This window comes from Podarcis erhardii (genome assembly GCF_964252035.2).
Source record: "Podarcis erhardii genome assembly, chromosome: 1".
Lineage (NCBI taxonomy): Eukaryota > Metazoa > Chordata > Lepidosauria > Squamata > Lacertidae > Podarcis > Podarcis erhardii.
Genome location: NC_138497.1, coordinates 41,937,951 through 41,958,365, shown reverse-complemented (window position 1 = coordinate 41,958,365; position 20,415 = coordinate 41,937,951). Strand labels below are relative to the sequence as shown.

Genomic DNA, 20,415 nt, shown 5'->3' with positions numbered 1-20,415 from the left:
TGCAGCTCTTCCTTCCGTATTGATCCTACCAGCTATTTCTGGACAGGAATTGGAACAGGGATTATTCTGTTGTCCCTCCCTCCCCAAACCAGTTGATTCCACACCAGTGCGCCGCCACCCACCACCCCCACCCCCTGCTGAGATTCACTATTCAGAATAATTTCATTAGTGATAACTTTCTTACAATGAAGGGAACTTTGGCCTTTAAAGATGCCTATTTGTGGATACGTGTCAGAGTAAAGTCCACCGACCAGAAGACTGATACACTGGAAATGTAAAGCTTTGTGAAGACTGCTGGCTTTTCCACAGTTAAGATAGAGATCTTGGGCTGAGCTGTTTACCTAGACTGCAGCAGTAGGCAAAGTGCATATTCAAATAACTACCCTATAGATTAATGTGCAGCTCTCACCTGGCCAGTTGTCGGTTTAAAAAGGAAAGGTAAGATTATTCTATTCTCTTTATTTTGTTCAGTTCCCTAATCTAATGCTTCCTTCTATATTTACTGAAGAACTTTAATGTCAGAAACAGTAAAGAAGAATTCTTTATTCTGGGGAGGAAAAACATTTGACCCTGTCTTTCCACCCTTTATGCAATCTTGTTTTGGTTGTAATGAATTTATGTGTTTTACTGGTTTTCATAATGCTTATTATCTTTTTGTAAACTGCCATGGGAACCTAGGGTGCAGGTTAGGTAAGAAATCTTACAAGTAATTTATTCAATCAATCAATCAATCAATCAATCAATCAATCAATCAATGTAAGAACTCTCTTCTAGGGTTGCAGTCTTATACACACTTAACTGGAAAAAAGTCTCGCTGAACTCTTTGGAACTTACTTCTGAGCGGACATACAGTATATAGGATTAAATTTCTCAAAATTGATGAGAATTTGAATCTTGGGTCAAATTCATACAGTGGAACTATAATTTTGTACAGGATTGCAGCCTTAGTCATAGAAAATCATGAGCTTATTTTGAGATCACTGCTAGAGCTTTATGTGAAAATATATTCAATATTTGGGGAGAGGGGGCACACATTGCTTTTGGAAATATACCAAAAGAGTAATTTCTGCATAGGGAAGAGACAGCTCCCTCCCAAATATGATAGGAAATTGTATATTACTGCTTGGGATTAAGTTAACAGTTTGAAAGGTGTTGAAATTAAGAACAAGTTGGCTTAAAGTACATTTTAAAGCTTCATGGAATCCAAAGGGTTTTTTAAAGTGGAAGTAGTGGTTTGTACTTGTTGTTGTTGTTTAGTCGTTTAGTCGTGTCTGACTCTTCGTGACCCCATGGACCAGAGCACGCCAGGCACTCCTGTCTTCCACTGCCTCCCGCAGTTTGGTCAAACTCAAGCTGGTAGCTTCGAGAACACTGTCCAACCACCTCGTCCTCTGTCGTCCCCTTCTCCTTGTGTCCTCCATCTTTCCCAACATCAGGGTCTTTCCCAGGGAGTCTTCTCTTCTCATGAATTGGAGTATTGGAGTATTGGAGCCTCAGCTTCATGATCTGTCCTTCCAGTGAGCACTCAGGGCTGATTTCCTTCAGAATGGAGAGGTTTGATCTTCTTGCAGTCCATGGGACTCTCAAGAGTCTCCTTCAGCACCATAATTCAAAAGCATCCATTCTTCGGCGATCAGCCTTCTTTATGGTCCAGCTTTCACTTCCATACATCACTACTGGGAAAACCATAGCTTTAACTATACGGACCTTTGTTGGCAAGGTGATGTCTCTTAATGAGCAACAAAACATGAACCCTGATGGGCACTTGTCCATACATAAAAGACTGAAGTGTTGAGGCTTGAAAACACTGTCACCTGGACATTATGCTGTGGAGTAACAATCATCTCCACAGACAGCTTGTCGAGAGGTGACGTTTCTGGATGCTTAAGTTCTTTATTTCTGTGCAAAGGCTTCCTTTCAGATGTGGTCCAGGGAATACAGCACATCAGTTCTGATAAAGGAGAGGTGGGCTTTTTAAAATGGAAACCTTGACATGACATTATTTTCTATCAGCTCTTACCGTGCACTCAATTGTGCTATATCACACTGATTGATAGCAAAACAAGATGAAACGACTTCTGTGTGACAGGAAAGTTCTACATGTCAAAGAAGTAGTCTGTCACAAATGCACTGCGACATGTTTAAAAAAAGCCCTGTGTTGCCAAAGAGAGGGGGAAAAGCCCCTTTTTTGGCAGATCTTGAATGCTGAAACCAGGTGTTTCAATTTCTCTTCAAGAATTTCTCTCTGGATGCAATCAATCTTTTAATGCTAAATGCCAGCCTCTATTATGTTTGCAGCATCCATCGACCTGAGTGAAAGGCATCTTCAAGGGAGAGAATGAATCTGGAAAAGTCAGCAGGATGTTTTCTGCTGCTACTCTTTCAATGTGGACTATGGACAACTGCAGAAAAGGCCTTTGAACTTGCTAATTCTCATCTGATTCCGCCAGGAGGCTATAAGAGACTGATCAACATTAACGCAGAAGGTAATTGTGGTATGCCGGGTATGTGTGTGATTTAGGAAAGGGCAATCAAAATCACGGAGGGATTGATGAATGTTCCCTATGAAGAAATGCAAAAGTGGAGATTTTTAGTTTAGAAAAAAAAGTACTTTCAGGATGTGTGCAGAAAATTGGTACAGAGAACATTGACAAAAACGTGTTTTATCCCTCTCCCATAATACTAGAACTCAGGGTCTCAAGATGAAATAGATTGGCAGTAAATTCAGGAAGTCCTTTTTCACTTATACCAACTTAAAGAAAGCACTTCCACAAGATGTGTAATGGTGACTTCTGGCTTAGATGGCTTTAAAAGGAGGATTGGGCAAACCCATGGAGGACAGGGGCTATTATTTAGCTAAATAGAACCTTCATATATACAAGGGCAGGAAGCTCCTTGCCACAGGTACCACCTGAACTTCTACCTACAGTGATGAGTCCAGGAGGGCCTCCAAGTTACAAACTTGGTCATCTCACCTCTTATACACCCTGCCAATCACTGGGCTCTGCAAGTGAGGGCCTCCTAAAGATACCGTCTTATCAGGAGGTCTATTCCATACAATAGGGATGCAGGTGGCGCTGTGGGTTAAACCACAGAGCCCAGGACTTGCCGATCAGAAGGTCGGCAGTTCGAATCAACGGGGTGAGCTCCCGTTGCTCAGTCCCTGCTCCTGCCAACCTAGCAGTTCGAAAGCACATCACAGTGCAAGTAGATAAATAGGTACTGCTCCGGCGGGAGGGTAAACGGCGTTTCCATGCGCTGCTCTGGTTTGCCAGAAGCGGTTTAGTCATGCTGGCCACATGACCCAGAAACAGTACGCCGGCTCCTTCAGCCAATAAAGCGAGATGAGTGCCACAACCCCAGAGTCGGTCATGATTGGACCTAATGGTCAGGGGTCCCTTTACCTTTACCTATTCCATACAATGGAGGAATCAGGCATTTTGTGTTGTGGCACCTACCCTTTGGAATCCCCTGCTCTTGAATATTAGACAGGCACCACCTCTGTTGTCTGCTGAAGACCTTCATCTACAATAAGCCTTTTAAACTGATATTTTCCCCAATCAGCATATGTACTGGAATTGTTTTTAAGAAGTTTTTATTATTTTATCACTTGCTGTTTGCCATCATGGGCTCGTTTGGGAAGAAGGGCAGGGTATAAATTTAATAAATTCTAACAATAAATACAGGGTAAGTGCAACCCCATTCAGAATAAACTGTATCACTCCACCCAGATCTCCCAGCTTCATAACCTGCAACACCTCTGTCTCATCTGAATTCACACCTCAGTTTGTTTGCCCTCATCCACTCCAAAAATACCTTGAGACATCTTTTTCTAAGACTCCCTAGGATTTGCAGGCAGAAATGAGAGTTAGAGCCGGTTGTCCATCACATACTGGTGATTTTGAAGAACAAACCTCCAGATTATTTCCCCCACCCAGCACACACATGGTACAGTAGGTATTATACAACATGGAGGCCATAAACCTGAGGCACCCCAAAGGCCAGAGGGCTTGGGGTAGAATCAAAGTCCTCCAGCACCACCTTCTGGTACTGATCCTCCAGGAAGAAATAGAGCCAAAGTAATACAGTGCCTTCCATACCCAACCTAGCAGAATGGTCCAGAAAGATAGCCTGGCCAATAGTAATGAATGTCATTGAAAGGTCAAAGAGAATCAATAAGGTTGAAGTCCACTTGTCCAGTTCCCCTGGTCCTCCACAAGGGTGACCAAGACTGTTTCTGTCTCAAAACTAGTCTGAAAGCCCGGTTGGAATGGCAACAAATAACCAGTTTCCTTCAACATGGCCTTGAGTTGAGAGGCCACCATGCTTTCTATCACCTTGTCCAAAAATGATAGGCTTAAAGATGGGCAAAGTTTGTCACAGAGGGTTCGGTCCAAAGCTTGAGGTTTCTCAAGTGTGATCTCACCACCGCCTCTTTCAGCACAGTGGAGATCATGCCCTATTTCCAGGAGGCACTAACCTCAATTTATATTTTTTCTTGTGCTCATCACCATAGAAGCAGGTAGCTTCCTGAACAGCATTTTGTAATCTAAGCATAAAACTGTTTTTATTTAATAAGAAATGTGACGGTTTTCATTTTCAATTTATTATAAGGATCTCTGTACCTTTTCTATGGGTAACTTATAGTTCCCTTTTCTTCTCACAGCCACATTCCTTGGTGTTCAATTATCTGGAACCTAGGGCTAAGACAAATACAGTGGAGGTTGGGCCATTGAGACTCTCAACAAACTCGGTATCCTTACCTACATCCAGTCTAGTGGGTGGCACTGACTTCCAGCTTCCTCCTTTGCCTTAGTTTCAGTGTTGCCCTTGTAGAACTCAGCAGGAAGAGGATGGGGACAAAACCAGAATTTGCTGGCCTTGGCTATTCTTGACGCCATCTCTACCTACTGTTGTCCTTCCTGCCTTCTGTGTCTTAGGGAGCACCAGCCTCCACTGATTCTCCACTGTGATACAGCTCCATATGTTGGCCATGTCTAATATGGAAATAGCTGTTTTTCCTTCTGAGAGGAAAGAGGCACCCATACCGCACAGCCAGTTCAGTGTACTTTTCACTGATGGGTAGATGCAGTGCCAAGCAATTACGAACTGTTCCATTGCTTAAGTGTGTATCGGAGTTCTTAGGAGTTGGGGGTTCTTTACTGGGAGACAAATAATAGTTGTCAGAGAGGAGATTTCTGCAAGAACTATTATTTCTTTGTTAAGAGACACGGATGAAGGGGAGCTTTGTAACACATCCTCAGAATCTCTAACGATAGGCTGAGTCATCTCCTCCTCCTCCACTTACAGAGATTGAAAAATTAGCTCTAATCAACCGTAACTCTTCCAGCTCTCAAAGTTGCGACAACCAGCAAACAGGGGACACATGGTGTACTGTTTCCTATTTGCACATCTCTGTAGCTAAACAAAAGGCACATGCCCAATTTCGAGAATATAACAGTTTCTCCCCCCACCTACACACCATGCATTTAAAGCTATCCAACACACATTTTAAGTATATGTCTTCCTCCAAAGACTCCTGGGAACTGTAGTGTGTTGGGGTGATGGGGATTGTAGCTCTATGAGGGGAGGAACTACAGTTCCCAGGATTCTCTGGGGAAATACATTTTAAATATGTATTGGATGTGCTTTAAATGTACAGTGTGGATCTGTTTCTCTTTCTCTAATGTTAAAACCTAGACTTGACCACAGTGAACTTTTGTGTGTGTAAAACCTCACACTTCACAACTGATCTTGCTTTGAACAATTTGCTGACTTGTCAATATATGTATGTGACTATATAAATTTTGTTTTCAATCTGCAGAACTGTAAACAAAGCTTTTGTCCCTTCAATGTCATTTTAAGCCCTTCCTAAGTAATGTACGGGATGCGGATGGCGCTGTGGGTTAAACTACAGAGCCTAGGGCTTGCTGATCAGAAGGTCGGCGGTTCAAATCCCTGGGATGGGGTGAGCCTCCTGTTGCTCGGTCCCTGCTCCTGCCAACCTAGCAGTTTGAAAGCACATCAAAGTGCAAGTAGATAAATAGATACCGCTCCAGCAGGAAGGTAAACTGCGTTTCCGTGTGCTGCTCTGGTTTGCCAGAAGTGGCTTAGTCATGCTGGCCACATGACCCAGAAGCTGTACGCCGGCTCCCTCGGCCAATAAAGCGAGATGAGTGCCGCAACCCCAAAGTCGGCCACGACTGGACCTAATGGTCAGGGGTCCCTTTACCTTTAAGTAATGTACACAATGCTTTTTTCCAGTGTTTTGAAATTAACAGTTTGTGTTTTGTTCTGGATTTTCTCCATTTCCTTTTAATAATAAATTTTAATAATTAATAGATTATTTATGATGAATTGTATTTATGCTTTGATGCTAACATCAGTCTTTTCATATGGATTTCTACTTGTCAACCTGTATGATATTGCGTGAGCAAATATTTCTATTCTTATCCATCATTGTTATTACCTTTTGTTTACGACGGTGCTTAATAATAATATATTTTTAAAATTGTAGTCACATCACAAAAAAGAAACTATATAGAACTGCACAATATATGTGCCTCACATCCTGACAAATTAACAATTCCTTACATTTGAGGGCAAAAGTCCATTCTTGTGGAAGCTTTTAAGCCAAGCTTACGGGATTATAATGTTAAGCATTCATTTATTTCCATGCAGAATATCCACGAGACTGCAGTGAGATCTTTAAGCAGTCTGAAGAAAACTCCAGAGATGGTCTATATGTCATTCAGCCAGCAAAGGAGCCTATTGGCGTGTACTGCAACATGCAAGATGGTGGCTGGACAGTAATTCAGCACATTACTGCCAACAGTACGGTGGACTTTGATAGGACATGGCAGGACTACAAACATGGATTTGGCACAATTAACGACAACTACTGGTTAGGCAATGAGTACATGCATCAGCTAACCAGCTCTCCAAGGCCATATGTGCTTAGGATTAAACTTGTAGACCTAAATGCCAACATCAAGTGGGGAGAATATGAGCCCTTCCGCATTGAAGGTGAAGCTTCTCAGTACCGAATCAGGCTTGGTCTGTATAAAGGTAATGCCGTCGACGCCCTGTGTCGTGACACAGAAGCATATCTCCACGATAACCAGAAGTTCACAACAAAAGATAGAGATAATGACAACTATTTTCAGAACTGTGCCAAACTTGAGTACAACGGGATTGCTGGGGGAGGCTGGTGGTATGATGCTTGTGCTGGAGCGAATCTAAATCGCAGGAATGTCATCTACTGGCAGCAGGACTGCAACAAAGAGCACCTGTGCAAGTATGCCTGGATGATGGTCAAGCCAGCGGACCACAGCCAAGAGTGGCTCAAGGCTTGCCCTGCCGAGAAGGAAGAATTGTAAGCAACAGTAAGAAATTACCGGTAAATCCAGGTGCAGAGCTGCTGTTTCTTCAGCTTGTATGTAGAAGCCGCCTTTTTCCTTTGCTGGGATTGTTTTTCAATGTATAAATGAAATTAGACCCAGCACAAAAATAAAGACCACATGACAAGATGTGAAAAATGGAGGACCCCAGAATTTAATTCCCCTGTTCCTCCCATTCCAGTAGTTAATCTTGAGTGATGGCCCAATAGTGTGAGAGAGGTCTAGACATTATTAATATTCTGGGAGATGTGAGTTAAATTCACAAATTATAGTGTGCTGATAAGATTACCAAGCGGTTGTGAGCATAAGTAAGAAAGGATAAGTGATAGATTGAAAATATGGAGAGGCAATTAAACATATAAATCCATAAGATATATTTAGTAATCAGGAGAAATAAAATATGGATATTACATATGCTTAAAGGGAAAGGGTATACATTAGGGACCTTGAAAAATCACGAGACTTGCAATTATTTCCTCTGCTTTTCCCCTCTGTTGCCCGTGAAAATACATATTTTCTCTTGCCTTTCATCTTCAACAGTTCATTCAAATAGTGTTGTTTGAGCTGTTGCTGTCTTCAAAGGAAGGGAGGAAGGAAGGAAAAACAAAAGCAATTACTTTAAAGTCACAAAGCTGCATGATCCCTCGAAACAGTTTGCTGTATGAGGTTCCTCAGGTTCATGAAGTGATAAATTAGGCTCTTAATGATAAAGGTTCACAGCACAGCAAAAGAGTTGAGAGGCCACAACAATATATCTTTTTTTGTCCATATGGCAGTTTGGCTGCTATTGTGAGCAAAAACAGGGTTGCTTGTTGTCAGGAAGATTGCAGCACTAGATCCTCCTGTAAGTAATTAATCACCAAATACTTCATAAAGGCAGAAGAAATGGTAGCTGATAATATGCATTATTTTCAAGAACAGTTCCACTTCATGAATGTTGAAGGAGATTGGATGCACTAATGTGCTTATCTGAGATATTCCATCCAACAGAGGGCAGTGATGTATATGAGTATTTTCAAGAATATTGTATTGCAACACAGTTAAAGATTCATCTTTTGTGCAGGGACAGTTGCAAATGAATCATAATTTCACAACACCTGTTTGTGAATGCATGTGCTGTAGTTTCATTGTAAAGGTACAAAACAATCTTTTACTGTCTTTCCCTTGTCATCTATTTTCAGCTAATATCTTTTAAAAAGTGTAATTAGCATGTATTTTCAGAGCTCTCATCATTACCTATATCTTCGCTGGCATTTTCATTCCTTGTTTTAGATTCTTTCAGATGAGTCTAAATGTATCTCTATTTTCACTTACTTGCTAGCCTATATTTGTAAAATAGCAAAAACAAGATTTTTGTTGTTGTTGTTGTTCTTATTTAATGGCAACATTCTACCATTCTCTCATTTCTGATTACAGGCCCCAGATTATTACTATTGCAGACCTCTCTGGTAGTTATACTTTCTCTATAAACAACAGTGGTATATATAGTTTGCTGTACTCAACACCGGGAACGTTTAATAAAAGTAGTCTGTATTCTTACTACGGCAAAATACAACATTTTATATATAAAATTAATGTGAGTAACTGCAGCCTAGTTCTCAACTGAGCCCATAAGTACAAGTTCCTTTCATGAGCAGATGAGATAGTTGGAGGTGTGAACTCTGTGATTAATCTCTAGGCAATTAATTAATGGAATGCCTTTCATAGTGTTTTGCCTCTTCTTTGAAAGATGTCCAGCTATTGTGAATCAATTCATTTTAAAATGGATTGTTAAATATATGTGTGTGTGTGTGTGTGTGTGTGTGTGTGTGTGTGTGTAAACTACAGCAACATCTACAAAGATTTTAGATTAACAATCACAAAATGTAGGGGGGGGGGAGTCTGTATGTCCAATAATTCTTCTTTAATAGGGAAACAAAGAGGGGATGAAGATAATTTAAAACCCCCAGTATAAATGGACTCACACCTGATTTACTTTGGAACAGGTGAATTAAGAATTGGGCCTATTGTGTGGACAAGTACACATGGATATGCACTGTTTACACACATCAAACATAATCTAGTCAAAATTATTCACTGATTTGGATACAAAGGTGCTCATGGTTCACCAATATTTTAGCCAAGTTCCCTTTTCCTCTCCATCTCTTTGCCTACAACACACCTCATGCCATTTTTAAAAGGTTTTCCAGTCCTCACGAACTGCTTTTGGGAAGATGCAAGGGATTGCAATTGGAAGGGAAAGGCAGGAAAGTCATATTCCATGAAGAGGATTAGTACTACTCAGGATGCAAAGTACTGCTTTTTAAGGAAGAGAGTTCTGACAGTAAGAGCTGTTCGACAGTGGAATTTGCTGCCAAGGAGTGTGGTGGAGTCTCCTTCTTTGGAGGTCTTTAAGCAGAGGCTTGACAACCATATGTCAGGAGTGCTCTGATGGTGTTTCCTGCTTGGCAGGGGGTTGGACTCGATGGCCCTTGTGGTCTCTTCCAACTCTATGATTCTATGATTCTATGAGTTACGCATGCTAAAGAGTCAGTATAAACCACTGATCTTCAACATGACCCAAAACCTGATCATAGCCTGATCTAAGATGAGTTGCAATGGCAGCAGTAAGGTAAAGGTAAAGGGGCCCCTGACCAGTATGCAAATTGAGAATGAAAAAATGAGTCTTCCAAATCCATGTTTGGGTTAAAGATCTGGAAAGTTTGAAGACTACTAATCTAAACAGTTAAAAAAAGTACATTATTCTGCTAGGATGGCCTTACCATGTACTTTTTCTAAATCCATAGTTTTAGAAAGGATTGGTCCTAGTCATGGATCAGCCATCATGGATCACTCCACAAAGGAGTAGAGTGGGATCTGAAAGAACAACACGCTTAACAGGAGAGGGTGAGCCAGAGGTATTTTCCTAGACCATCTTGGCAAGATTTAGCCATTACTGACTATATCATCAGTATGGGGGAATGCCTCAGGGCTTGACAGTATGTATGGAGAGCTGGAAAGAGTTTGTTTACACTGCAGTATTCCGGCTATAGTGGAATGGGATCAGCTCCGGTTCTTCTGTAGAATAGCAAAGACCCTCTTATACCCCACAGATTTCTCCTCAAGTAAATGTTATCACTGTACTGTAGGAAGTGGCTCTCCTGGAGCTCTGGCTCAGGAAAGTGCTTCTGAAACTTTAAATATAATCTGTTTAGACATATCCAAATATATATATCCCACTTTTTCCTCTCACTTCTGTTACCCAAGGATACTAACATCATGTAAGTTTAATACAATCATATAATATTAAAGCAGCAAAACACAGGTGATGATGCAGTAAGTTTTTTTTTTTTTTTTAAAAAAAAACACCTTTAAAAATCCATAAGGGGAAGCCAGTTGGGTCAAAGGCCTGCTGGAACAGACAGTCCTTAAATTCTATATTTGAACTCTGCTATCGGGTGTGGACAAATCTCCCAGGACAAAGAGCTCTGAAGTCTGGGTGCTATAACAGAAAGAGGTATTTCTCTTGTTCTCACCAGGACCTCTCTTGATGATCTGAATGAATGGGCAGTCTCAGATGGAAGGAGAATGTTCTTTAAGGGGTCTTTTGCTAAAGGCTCTTATATTATCCATCTGTGAAACACTAAAACACCATTTGACCAAGGCTCAAATTAGTAGAGGGACACATTGCAACTGAAAAATTATTTGTGTTGAAGATAGAATCTGCTCTTCCTGGAACCTGATGCTGCAGCTGCCTCGGCAGTCTTTTGACCCACCATTTTTCACTTCATTCTTTTGCTCTCTGCCCCTTGGACTTAACCTACTTGTTATAATGGCTTTGGAAGAAGCTTGTGGCCTCATTTCTGCTTGTGCATAAAGCTGATAGATTACTATCTCCAGCCTTCACTCAGCACTTTCATGCTGCCCTCAAGATGTTAGTACTTGTCAGTATAGCTCCCAGACATGGAATCAGATGAGATTTCAGCCCCAAGCATGAACCAAAACCAGGGAAGACAAGGGAACCTTGGAGGCAACCACTAAGACCATACCCTAGGACAATACCCCATATTCAGGAAACCAGCATAATTAAGGAACCTAATGTGCCCCAACTGGATGTGCCAATACACCAGGAAGGGGGATCTAATTTGAGTAGCTGAACCCTCAATTATTGTTGGTAAGATGCTGATACAATAACGTCCATGCATCTGCTCCTAGTCTAGTTACTTTCAGAACAGCTCTTCTTGAGCCCGGTTCTCTACGGACACAGCAGACATATTTGCAAATACAAGGCAGATTGTCCTCCTCCTCTCCCATTTTGGAAACAATATAGAAGTGGCATTACACAGCGCTACGCAGTCCAGCTCCCTTTTGTTTCTCTGCCCTAGGAGAGCTTGCCTGCTTTTGCTGCCCATCTTTAGTTTCACAAGTCAGCAGTGCCCTTAGCATAACCTCCCAGTTGGAGTCTTTTGACCTTTGCTTCAGAGAAGAATGGGACTCTGATGGGAAATAACCACACTGTTTAATCACCACAGTTAGCTCTTTCCTATAAACATGACCATAGTGGTCTTTAGTGGTCTGGAATACAGTTACCCCATAATAGTTCCCATGCAACTCTATGTTACTAAACATATAAATGGAGTCTTTAAGAATCCTGATTTTAGAGGAGGGATGCGGAACCTATGGCCCTACAGAAGCTGTCAAACTACAACCCCCATCACTGCTGTCCACTGGCCATGTAGGCTGAGGCAGATGTGAAGTGGAGCCCAACATGATCTTGAGGGTCACAGGTTCTAGAGCAATAACTTACAAGTGTCTGCAAAAAAATAATAATGTATACATTTTAAGAAATAATTTTGAATGGTTTTTGTTTCTGCTCTTCCTATTCTTTCAAAAATAAAAAAATAAAAGTTGTGGCTCTATATTGCTGTTGGATGGCTCTCAACTGTCCCCCTTGCCTTTTTTGTTATGAAACTCCAGTATTAAAAAAGCAATAAACACACACCATTTTTAATACAGTTCCAGATATTTACAATGTATCCCAGAGTTTGGCAGTGTCATGTCTGAGTTTTTAGCAGCATAGGTTGAGCACATACTTAACAGTTACACTTAACTGATACTTTGGCATCCATCACTGTGTAGTCTTATACATCTACTCAACAAACGGACCATAAACATTTATAAAACATTCCTGTTCAACAGAAACTGTGACAAAAATAACTTCCCATTTAACTTCAATAATAGAAGGCAAAGCTTTTCTTTAGCAATAACATTGCAGCTAGCAGAAAACTTTTACAGTCTTATATAGTCATTATTACATAGCTTGTATTATAGAAATGCAGGTTTGTTTGAACCAAACACACATATCATATGCATATGTATGTTTGTTTGAAGCCAGTATAACTCAAAGTATACACTATACACAGAAAATGCTTTGATGGTGACTGAAGAAAAGAAACAGAGGTCTCTATAGTAACTTGCATTTTCCTTTAACAATTATATGCAAAAGCACCAAAAACAGTTGGCACAATACAATATACTTAAAATCAATCATATTGATTCCAGAATACACATTTTCACATTATTATACAGTGAGTTTAAATAATATCCAGTACCCCTGCAAAAAAATTCAATCTTTTGCAAACAACTCACTTAACCGTCAAGTTATTCACAACATTGTTTATTTCTATAGCTGTGGAGAAACCCTTTCTTTCCTGCTTCTCTAGTTCTTAATGAAAATATTTTTTACTTCAGTGGAAGCAATGACAAATACACAATAACTCTCATGAAATGTGCTGTGTTATCTCTGAACTATGCAACACTATATTTTACAACTGTATTATTACCATACTAAGCTATGAATGCGGATGATATGATAGAGATGCAGCCTAACACTCCAGCTGTGCACTCGTACATTACTGAAGACCAAAGCAGAATCATCATCCAAAGCCCTAGTCCAGGTCCATTGACCCTGGGAAGCACATCTGGCAATAATCAGGATGAGGGCCTTTTCTGTTGTGCTGCCCATCCTAGGGAATGGCTTTCCATAGACCCCATGACTGTATTGTTTTAGATGGCTAATAAAAAATATATATTAGGCTGTTTTAAAAGATTTCTGACCAATTGTTCTTCTTCTGCTGGCTTACTTTTGATGTCTTAGTTTCAATGGGTGTTTTGTATTTTGTTGTGGGGGTTTGGCCTTGGTGACAATATTTGTGATTTAAATGGGAATTAAATGGGAATTGTTATATATTTTACTATTGTTTTGTGTTTTTGGATTGCAGCTGCTTTGCGTTTCTTTGAAATTTAGGCAGGAGATATATATATATATATATATATATATATATATATATATATATATACAAATGCATACATAGACATTGTTATAGTCCATCTTTAAATTGCATGAGTGCATGAGTTAGTGCACTGTCCGCTATTGAACTACAATAATCCATGTGTCCCATGTAGCTTTGCTGTTCAGCCTGGCTGTTCAGTGTTTGCTGGAATGTATCTTAATGCTGCTATGCACCTTAATATTAGTTCCCAACTGAGCCCCATATGCACCCCATATGAACCACATTCCTTCACTTCAGCGGAGGGGACATTTCCATACAAAGTACATTTGAAGCATTTTTGCCCTCTCAATGAATCCTGGTCACTGTCGTTTGACAAGGGTTGCTGGGAATTGAAACTCTGTGAGGGGCTAATGTTCTTCAAATGTGCTTTAAAGATATAGTGTGTATATGCCCACGCTGGTGGGGAGCTCTGGGTGTACGTCATATTTCCAAAACTTGACAATACAGTAAATCAAGGTACTGGGGTAGAATTTCTAGGCCTTTTAACATTTTAAATCATGAACTTACTAAACTCTTATATAAATATCAGTTTGTTTCCATATAAGTTATTTTCACCGTAGTTTCTACATCCTGACTTCCCATTGCCATTGTTTTCTTTCTGTCCCATCAGTTTATTTTGATAGCTGATTTTAATTGCAGTTCTCAGACCAGTTACTCTGTAATTATCCCAGTTACTGCCTTTATTTTGTCAGATCATCATCTCTACTGAAATGCTCGTGTTGTCGTAAGTAGTCTGCGGTATAAAAAGAGGCACTATAATAGCCATTATGTATACAACATTTCTATCCAGACATATCCTCAGCAAACTCCTGATAGATTCACCTACTATGTGCTAGGGATTTAGGCATTCAAGTATTGCCACCCAAAAAACACAGGACAGAAAGGTAGGTGATTTTACTCCTCTCTCTTTTTCAAATTGCTGTTGTTGCTTTTGACTGGCATGGGTTATGTGATTCATGGAGAAAGGTGACTCAAACTATTCAATGAGTATATGTTTGTAAGGTTATTGATGTAAATTGTGTAATGTTAAGTGCTAGCTGAAATACATGTTTCACAAGCAGGACCTGTTGCATCTTTAAGCAGTACCATATCCTTTTTTAATACTGGCAACCTAATTCATTGATTTCAAATGACTTACTGCCAATAAATACATTTCAAGATCAGGGTGTAAAATCTTAGACCTAAAATGAGGAACCTATGGATAAATTAAATAAAAGTACAGTGCTTTTTTTCTAATAAAATGTTTAGGGGTACTCTCATTTTCCTACTCATATTGAAATACTGCCCCTCAATGAGGCCAAACTTAGATTCACAAAATGTTTAGGGTATGTGTACCCCTGCGTAACCCCAGGAAAAAAAGCACTGGTAATGCGTAGTACTTAACCTCATTCATAAGCAAGTTTCAGCTCATAACTTAAGATTGCAGTCCTGAACTCCTATACTTGGAAGTTCTACAGAAATCAAAAGGATTAAGATGTTGCTTAATGTGCTGCAAAACACCTACACGGAAGGCAACTCACAGTGCAATCCTAACCATGACTACTCCAAAGTAAGTCATATTGAATTCAGTGGGGCTTACTCCCAGGTAAGTGAGGTAGGATTGCTGATTCACAGTGTAGGAAATAAAATGCAACCCACACAGAATCATAGAATTGTAGAGTTGGAAGGAACCAAGAGGGTCATCTAGTCCAACCCACTGCAATGCAGGAATCTTTTGCACATTTGGGTGCTAATATAGTTCTTCAGAATGGTAATAAAGAAGCAATTTTACCTTTTTCTTAGAAGCCATACATCGGATTGCATCAATATACTGTACAGGATTTTAAAAATAAAACTCCTTCAGAGCAGCTTCAGTATGAACAAATAAAATGCAAAAAGACAATTAACTAGTACCCTTGTTTGTAGGCAGTGTAAACATCTCTGACAAACTTGGTACCCTCATTGGCTTCTTAATTTGCAAAAAAAAAAACAAAACCCAACCATACAGTTTACATCATATAAGCCATCTCTCAGCCATAGAAAAAGAACAATACAAACTCAAACAATGTTCATGGCCTCACAACTAATTCCAAGAGCAAATTTGTCCATTGAGAAAAAAAATCTCAGACATTTATCGTTGACCAGTGGTACTTGCCTTCCTTTTGTTTCCATCCAGTTTAGAAACAATTCTGTATGGGAAGTTGATGCAAGTGTCATTCTATTGGAGACCTATAACTAAACTGGACAAAGCCTTAGAAAAAATGTGCACGAAGGTATAATGTTACTTTCCAGGTAGTGGACCTAATGAATGAAGGGTCTATTCCATACCCAACCATTAAGGTCTGTTGGTGTGCCATTTTATTTGGCAAACATGTGGAAAGAAACTTTCTATGACAGCAACATAAATAATGCTCTAAATAGTCACAGACAATTATAGAAATGTTCATCATTGTGGCTGCTTTCTTCATGGCCATAGGCATATCTTTATCACCACACAAATTGTGCTTCTTTTGTCTCCAGACATGCAAAGCAACAACTTTACAATGAAAGACTTGCAGCCAATTTGATTTACAGTGCTTGGCCAAGGTCTGCCCCCCCCCCCAAACACTTTAAATTAAGGCAGTTTAGTATTACCCTGCCAGTATAATTTTTCTTCCATTTTCTTCTTCTTCCACTGACAAAACAGCAACAACTTAAATGTCTTTCTGAAAGTTTTGTTACAGAGAGCATAGCAGATTGGGTTAACAGTACTATTCACATAGCACAGCCAATAGCCAAGGTGCCAGAGCGTTGGGGGAATACAATCTGAGCAGAATGTGGAGACCAAAACCATGATATTGTAGGGTGTCCAAGTGATTATGAAAGCTAGAAGAATGGCGCTTAAAGTTTGGGCTGCTTTGCGCTCCTTTATAAGGACCATTCTTTTCCTTTTAGTAATTTGATTGTTTATATTTGGATCCATGTTTTTGACGGAAGTTGTGTCCTTAGATAAAGTGGCAGAACAAGGAGTGATCTTTACTTTTCGGCAGCCATTGTTAGTTTCTTTGGCACCATCAGCTTTAACCACCAATCGGAACTTATAAGCTACACATTTACTACTTTTTTTAACGTGGCCTTTGGTTGGGGTTAGAAAATATTTTGGGGTCTCATAGTCATTTTCCCCAGGCTGGTCTTTGATAAAGGCTTCCTTTTTCTCCTCTTTATGTTCATCATCCTTGCTTTTTACTGGAGACTTATAAGCTACTTGAAAGACGGGATCAGAGGCACGTTTATCCTCCTCTTCTGAGGATGCATAGCTGCTGCAAGTGGTTAGCTGGTCCGCCTTAGACCAGTCATGACAAGTATTTTGAATCTGACATGCCTTTGCTGTTGCTGAAGTACTTCGGCTGGATGAAGACCATGAAGCCTGACATCTCTCCCTTTTGGCTAAATTTTGTTGCTTGCAGCTAAAGCAGGACTTCAGCAGCGCTTTCTGAGGCTTTATCATTTCGAACTCGGCCACAGAACTAGATCCTTGAAGTTCGGCCAGGTCCTTGGTCCGTTTCTCAGTCTCTCTATAAATACGGCAATACAAAATAGTCATCACAGAAACCGGGATATAGAAAGCAGCAATCGCAGTACCAAAGGTGATGATGGGTTCATACAAAAATTGAATCTGGCATTCTCCAGGCGGGACAGTTCGTTCCCCGACGAAATACTGCCAGCATAAGATTACTGGTGCCCACAGGATAAATGAAATTAGCCAAGCTAGGCCAATCATGATGCCAGCCCTTTTCGGTGTGCGTTTAGCCCTGTAGGTTAATGGCCGTGTAATAGAAAAATATCGGTCGAAGCTGATAACCAGTAAATTCATTACTGAGGCATTGCTAGCTACATAATCCAGGGCTAGCCACAAGTCACATGCTAGACTTCCAAGAGACCAGTACCCTATTAATATGTAGGATGTATAAAGATTCATAGAAAATATTCCAATGATAAGGTCTGCACACGCAAGACTGAGTAAATAATAATTGTTCACCGTCTTGAGCTGGCTGTTGACTTTGAAGGATATCATCACAAGAACATTCCCCACTATAGTTATTAAGCTTAAAATGGCCGTCACTGTAGCAATGGTAATTACTTCCCAAAGGCTATGACCTTCTAAATGCTTATGGTTAGGGGTTGTACCATTGACAATGGTTGAATTGCTGTGCAATTTTTCTTCCATTCTTTTTCTTGGCGTATTAACATCAGTCCCTTTTAAGTTGCTTCTTCACCTGTTCTTTGAAGACACCTTTTTAATGACAAATAAAGAGAAAGAAAGCTCGTAAAATAATAATGGACTCCTGCCAAGTTTATTAAGCACAAGCAAATTGTAAGACCGTTGGAGTATCAATTATAAATTATGATGACTTCTAAAGATATTTAAATATTATGTGTTCAAGTTTAGAGACGCAAAATAGGCTTGGTAATATTTTCCAGCCAACCTTTGTTGCTGTAGGAGAGCCTTCCCCAACCTGGTGCACTCCAGATGTTTTGGAACACAACTCCCATCATTCCTGACCATTGGCCATACTGCCTGGGATTTATGGGACTTGTAGTCCAAAAATATCTGGAGGGCACCAGATTTAGGAAAGGCTTCTGACATAACTGAAATATTCAATATTAATTGTTGAGTTCTTACTTTAACTATTTAATATGAACAGTTAAATATATTTTGTATTCTTTTTCTCAAACTACTGTGGTTAAAAAAAATCAACAAGTATTAGACATAAGGCCCCCAATTTGCAGTAGGACAACAGTGAGGCAGGGCACATTTAACCTATAATACCAATGGACTCTAGATGTGATGTTTAATGCTACCACAGATTCAGGGAACAAGTTGTACTGACAGTGTTTCACAGATAGGCAAACACATAAAGGAACCACTATTTTAAAAGTCCACACACACAAAAGTTGTGACACAGGGTTCAATCTCCTTTCAAGTCAATATGGGTCCTGAAGAAAATAATTCCCTGCATTTGCTGTTAAAATAAAGCCTTGATGTGGTTTTTAATTATACAGTCCAACGACATCTGGAGAGCCACATGTTTGCCACCCCTGCTGCAATGAAAGAAAAATTTGAAGAGTGGCATAATATGCAGAATTTTTTAAAGAAAGCAATGGAAGACTAAAGTCCTGGTAAAGAGACAAGTGGAGTATGTGCTGTTCAGTAGCAGAAATATTTTTATTCTATTTATTTATTTAATTTGTATACTACACTACAGTACATCTGTAGATCTCATGGTGGTTCACAACATAAAAATGCAATATAAAAACAAGAACAAAAAACCCCACTCCTTGCTTTAACACCGACTAAAATATATACAGTATTTCCTATTCTATGTCTTCTGTCTTTCATACTTAAATACTGGTAGCCCACTGGACTCCTCACCTTCTCCTGCTCATTGCAACTAGAATTCTTTGCTTGTAACTTTCACAACTCTTCTCTAAAGCACAAATCTGGCCATCCATTGTTGCCATTTATTGTTCTGAGCTGCAGAAGTTCATATTTAAAAATGCAGTAAGGTTCCTTCTTGATGCAAGAATGCAAAGTTTCTTCATTTCAGCTACAGCAAAAGTGGTTCCCTAAACAAAGCTATCATACATGATTGACTACAGACTCTTAATGGAAAGGCCAACTCAGGTCATTTCCCACAATTAAAAAAAAAAAAATCACCCCTTTATTTTCTAATAAGTCCTAGCTGACTAAGGATTGCAGGGGAAGAAAAGCAATGAGCTCACTGTAATGGAGGAGTGACTATTAATCATATTTGGCTGTTAAGATCTTAAAGTGTCACCTATCTGCATCAATTCCAAACGATCAAGTTCTCTGAAATTATTTTGCCCTACAAAAGTAATTTCTGCTCATGGGTTTGTTTCCAATACAACGAAGAGGCAAAGCAGACATTGCTATAGCTTTAAAGCTTTTCAACTTGGTTCCCACTTTATGAAAGCAGTGCACAATAACTACATGCAATGCAAAGAAGAAGAAAAAGTACATGTAATGCCTGAGTAATAACTACATGTAATACCCCTCCCCACCTTCTCACTATATAGAAGGGTCTGGAAACTTCTGTTTCAGTGTATCTGAAGAAGTGTGCATGCACACAAAAGCTCATACCAAGAACTGACTTAGTTGGTCTTTAAGGTGCTACTGGAAGGAATTTTTTTATTTTGTTTTTACATGTAATTTGCAATTGATTGTACTATATTTGGGATAATGTTCATTTGAGCAGGGTATTTGTAACTAAATAGCCAGTTATTGCACCATTGGATTTACTGTAAGATTTCCATTTATTCTAGGAAGCAGTGAATTCCTTTCTTTTGGATCAGCTTCCCAGAGGATACTGTACAATGTTTGGATTGCTCTAAGACCATTTCATGTGCTACTAAATAGTGCTTAAATTAGTTCTTAATGTACTTTCATGGCCATAATGCATATGAATACTCAATTTCAAGACGGCTCCCCTCTCCAAATTCTGAAGCAGATGAAAGTACCTTTTATACATGAAAAAAAATAGTGTGCAAGAGATTCAGATGTAGTTTTTAGAGCTGTGTCAAATGGTTCTTAGAAATAATGTCTTGTTCATCCCATAAAATTGTAGCACATAGCAGAAGTAGATTTGGGGGGAGTGCCACTGGTTTGGGTGCATTTGGTGTGGAGCCTTGGGAGTGCTGCAGGG

At 39.7% G+C, this 20,415-nt stretch overlaps 2 protein-coding genes across 3 annotated transcripts in view; one reads left to right on the top strand and one right to left on the bottom strand.

Moving 5' to 3' along the window:
• Positions 1–250: 250 nt before the first annotated feature.
• On the top strand, positions 251–7,993 carry LOC309343779 (fibrinogen-like protein 1). The gene is made up of 3 exons (XM_081865748.1): positions 251–438; positions 2,299–2,486; positions 6,682–7,993. The coding sequence occupies exons 2-3, from the start codon at positions 2,339–2,341 to the stop codon at positions 7,377–7,379; spliced, it is 846 nt and encodes a 281-aa protein (XP_081721874.1). The 5' UTR covers positions 251–438; positions 2,299–2,338; the 3' UTR covers positions 7,380–7,993.
• Positions 7,994–14,560: 6,567 nt separating this feature from the next.
• CHRM5 (cholinergic receptor muscarinic 5) overlaps positions 14,561–20,415 on the bottom strand; it is a 60,255-nt gene continuing 54,400 nt past the window's right edge. For both annotated transcript variants that reach the window (XM_081862336.1, XM_081862337.1), the window contains one exon: positions 14,561–17,984. In XM_081862336.1, the coding sequence (XP_081718462.1) occupies positions 16,326–17,918 (1,593 nt within the window). In that variant the 5' untranslated portion in view covers positions 17,919–17,984 and the 3' untranslated portion in view covers positions 14,561–16,325. The remainder of the gene's footprint in view (positions 17,985–20,415) is intronic.

Excerpts from the sequence above, each read along its gene's own strand:
- LOC309343779 (XM_081865748.1), top strand. The coding sequence starts at position 2,339 with ATGAATCTGGAAAAGTCAGCAGGATGTTTTCTGCTGCTACTCTTTCAA. Across the intron at positions 2,487-6,681 it reads GATCAACATTAACGCAGAAG|AATATCCACGAGACTGCAGT; the intron begins GTAATTGTGGTA and ends ATTTCCATGCAG.